At 70.0% G+C, this 1954-nt stretch overlaps 1 protein-coding gene across 1 annotated transcript in view; it reads left to right on the forward strand.

Annotated features, from left to right (window-relative positions):
* Positions 1-1936, forward strand: part of PHF21B (PHD finger protein 21B) — a 7916-nt gene extending 5980 nt beyond the window's left edge. Inside the window, exon 7 of the mRNA XM_012735044.1 lies at positions 748-1936. Coding sequence (XP_012590498.1) covers positions 748-972 — 225 coding nt within the window. The 3' untranslated portion in view covers positions 973-1936. The remainder of the gene's footprint in view (positions 1-747) is intronic.
* Positions 1937-1954: the final 18 nt, after the last annotated feature.

The raw sequence follows: 1954 nt of genomic DNA on the forward strand, positions 1-1954 counted from the left end.
CCCGCTGGCGAGCGCGCGGCGGAGCTCGTGGCGTGGCGCTCCCCGCGAGGCCCTGGCGGCTCTGAGCCCGTTTGTGTGTGTGGCCTGGCCATTTCTCCTCCACAGGGCGGCGTGGTGCTGCTGCGTGGCCGTGGCGGTGGGACGGGGCTGTGGCGTGGGGGCGGGGGTGGCCATGGCGATGCTGGTGCCCGTGCCGGTGCGGTGCAGGTGGCGTGGGTGATGATGGTGGTGAAGACGTGGTGGCTGTGCTGATGGAGGTGGAGATGGCACCGCAGGGCCAGGCCCTGGGAATCCGCTTTCAGCGGAGCATCTCCCTTCACCCTCTGAGTAACCCCACGAAGACGCTGGCTGCCACAGGAGGGCCCGGACCATGTCGGGCTCGAGCTGTTTGTGCGCAGACGAGCCCTCCCCGCCCCAGCGCAGCGCCGGACTCAAAGGGCTGGAGGGCGGAGGACGCAGCAGGCCGGAGTCTGCCACTGCCGCCGAGCCCACGCCGGCTCTGCCCGGCGCCAGGAGGGCCCACCGTGGGGAGGCTCGCTCTCGTGGGAGCGGCCATCTGGGCGCTGCTTTCAGAAGCAGAGGTCTGTGGCCTGGCGGCCACTTGCCGCCTTTATCGACGCCTGGCGTGTGAGGCCCTCTGCCCGGTTTCCTCCAGGCGCGGCGGTGGGGGAAGGGCCTGGGAGGGAGGGCCCAGGGTGGCCACCCCACGATCTGAGACCTTCTCTCTGGCCCCTCTTCCCCTGACAGAAATGCCTGGAGCTTAAGACGAGCCTGCTGGCCCGGCAGCGGGGCGCCCAGTCCTCCCTGGACCGCCTGCGGGCCCTCCTGAGACTGATCCGGGGCGAGCAGAGGCTGCAGGTCACCATGGCAACCGCCAGCCCCGGCCCGCTGCTAGCCGGGCCCTGGACCAAGTCCGCGGCGGCAGCCCTGCGCGCTCACTCCGTCCTCCCGCACCCCCCGGGCCACAACTGACCCCCGACCCGTCTAGCACCCTCGGAAAGCCCCGGGCCCTGTTTGAGGCCTGGGGTCTGTCAGCCTTAATCCACAAGCACTATGAATTCAGACAGAAGTGGACCAGACAGACAGCTGAAGGAAGTGGGGGCGGGGCGGGGCATCCCAGAGCTGGGGCCAGTTGGGATGGAGGTCTGTGCCCGCACTGCAGAGGGGCCAGTCTGTGCCCGCAGCCAGGCGGCCAGCCCGGTGGCGGCGAGCTGCCCGGGCCTCCGGCTTCTGGGCAAGGCTATCTCCACGCCCCCGTGCTCCCTGAACCCCCAGGGTCCCAGGCAGAGTTCCTGGGGGCCAGGAAGATGGCCCTGCCGTGGCGGGGCAGAGGCAAGCCCTCCCCGCTATCCGTGGAAGGGGCAGCGGCCAGCAGACCTGTAGCTGAGTAGTAGAGGTAGTTGGGGGCCGCGGGGAGCGAGTCTGGGTGGGGCGGAGGAGCTGCTCCGAGTACCTGTCCGGCCCAGCCAGCACTGGGGGCCACGCCCGCCTGTCAGTATTATTAGCAGGAAGAGCGGCAGTTTGCCTGAGCGGCTCTGCTGAGGCCTTCCTGGGTGCTGCGGGCCTCCGCGGCCCCTGCCTCCTGCCCACCCCGGCTCCTTTGCGGGCCACGTCTTGTTCTCACAGAGCCCGGGGCAGGGGGTTGGTTGGGGGTTTGCTGTGGCGCCCCTGGCTGCCAGCCTCGCCTCCCCCACTCCCCCTTTCTCGCCAGCACAAACACTATGCCAAAAATAACTCTACCTTTGTATGGTGTTTCCACTGTGAGGTGTTTAATGTGAAGGGGGCGCCTGCTGGGCTCCCCCGCCTCGGGTGGTCTCTGCTGCCGGGCGGTGGGGACCCTCCCCCGCAGGTGCCAAAATGGAGCGGCCCAGGGGCGTGGGCACTGGGCCGCCTGGGAGGCGGGGCCTCTCCCTGGCTCGGCTGGGGGGCGGGGTCTTGCCGCCCTGCCCTCGGC

This window comes from Condylura cristata, unplaced genomic scaffold (assembly GCF_000260355.1).
Source record: "Condylura cristata isolate star-nosed mole 26May11 unplaced genomic scaffold, ConCri1.0 scaffold00004, whole genome shotgun sequence".
In the NCBI taxonomy this organism is placed as follows: domain Eukaryota; kingdom Metazoa; phylum Chordata; class Mammalia; order Eulipotyphla; family Talpidae; genus Condylura; species Condylura cristata.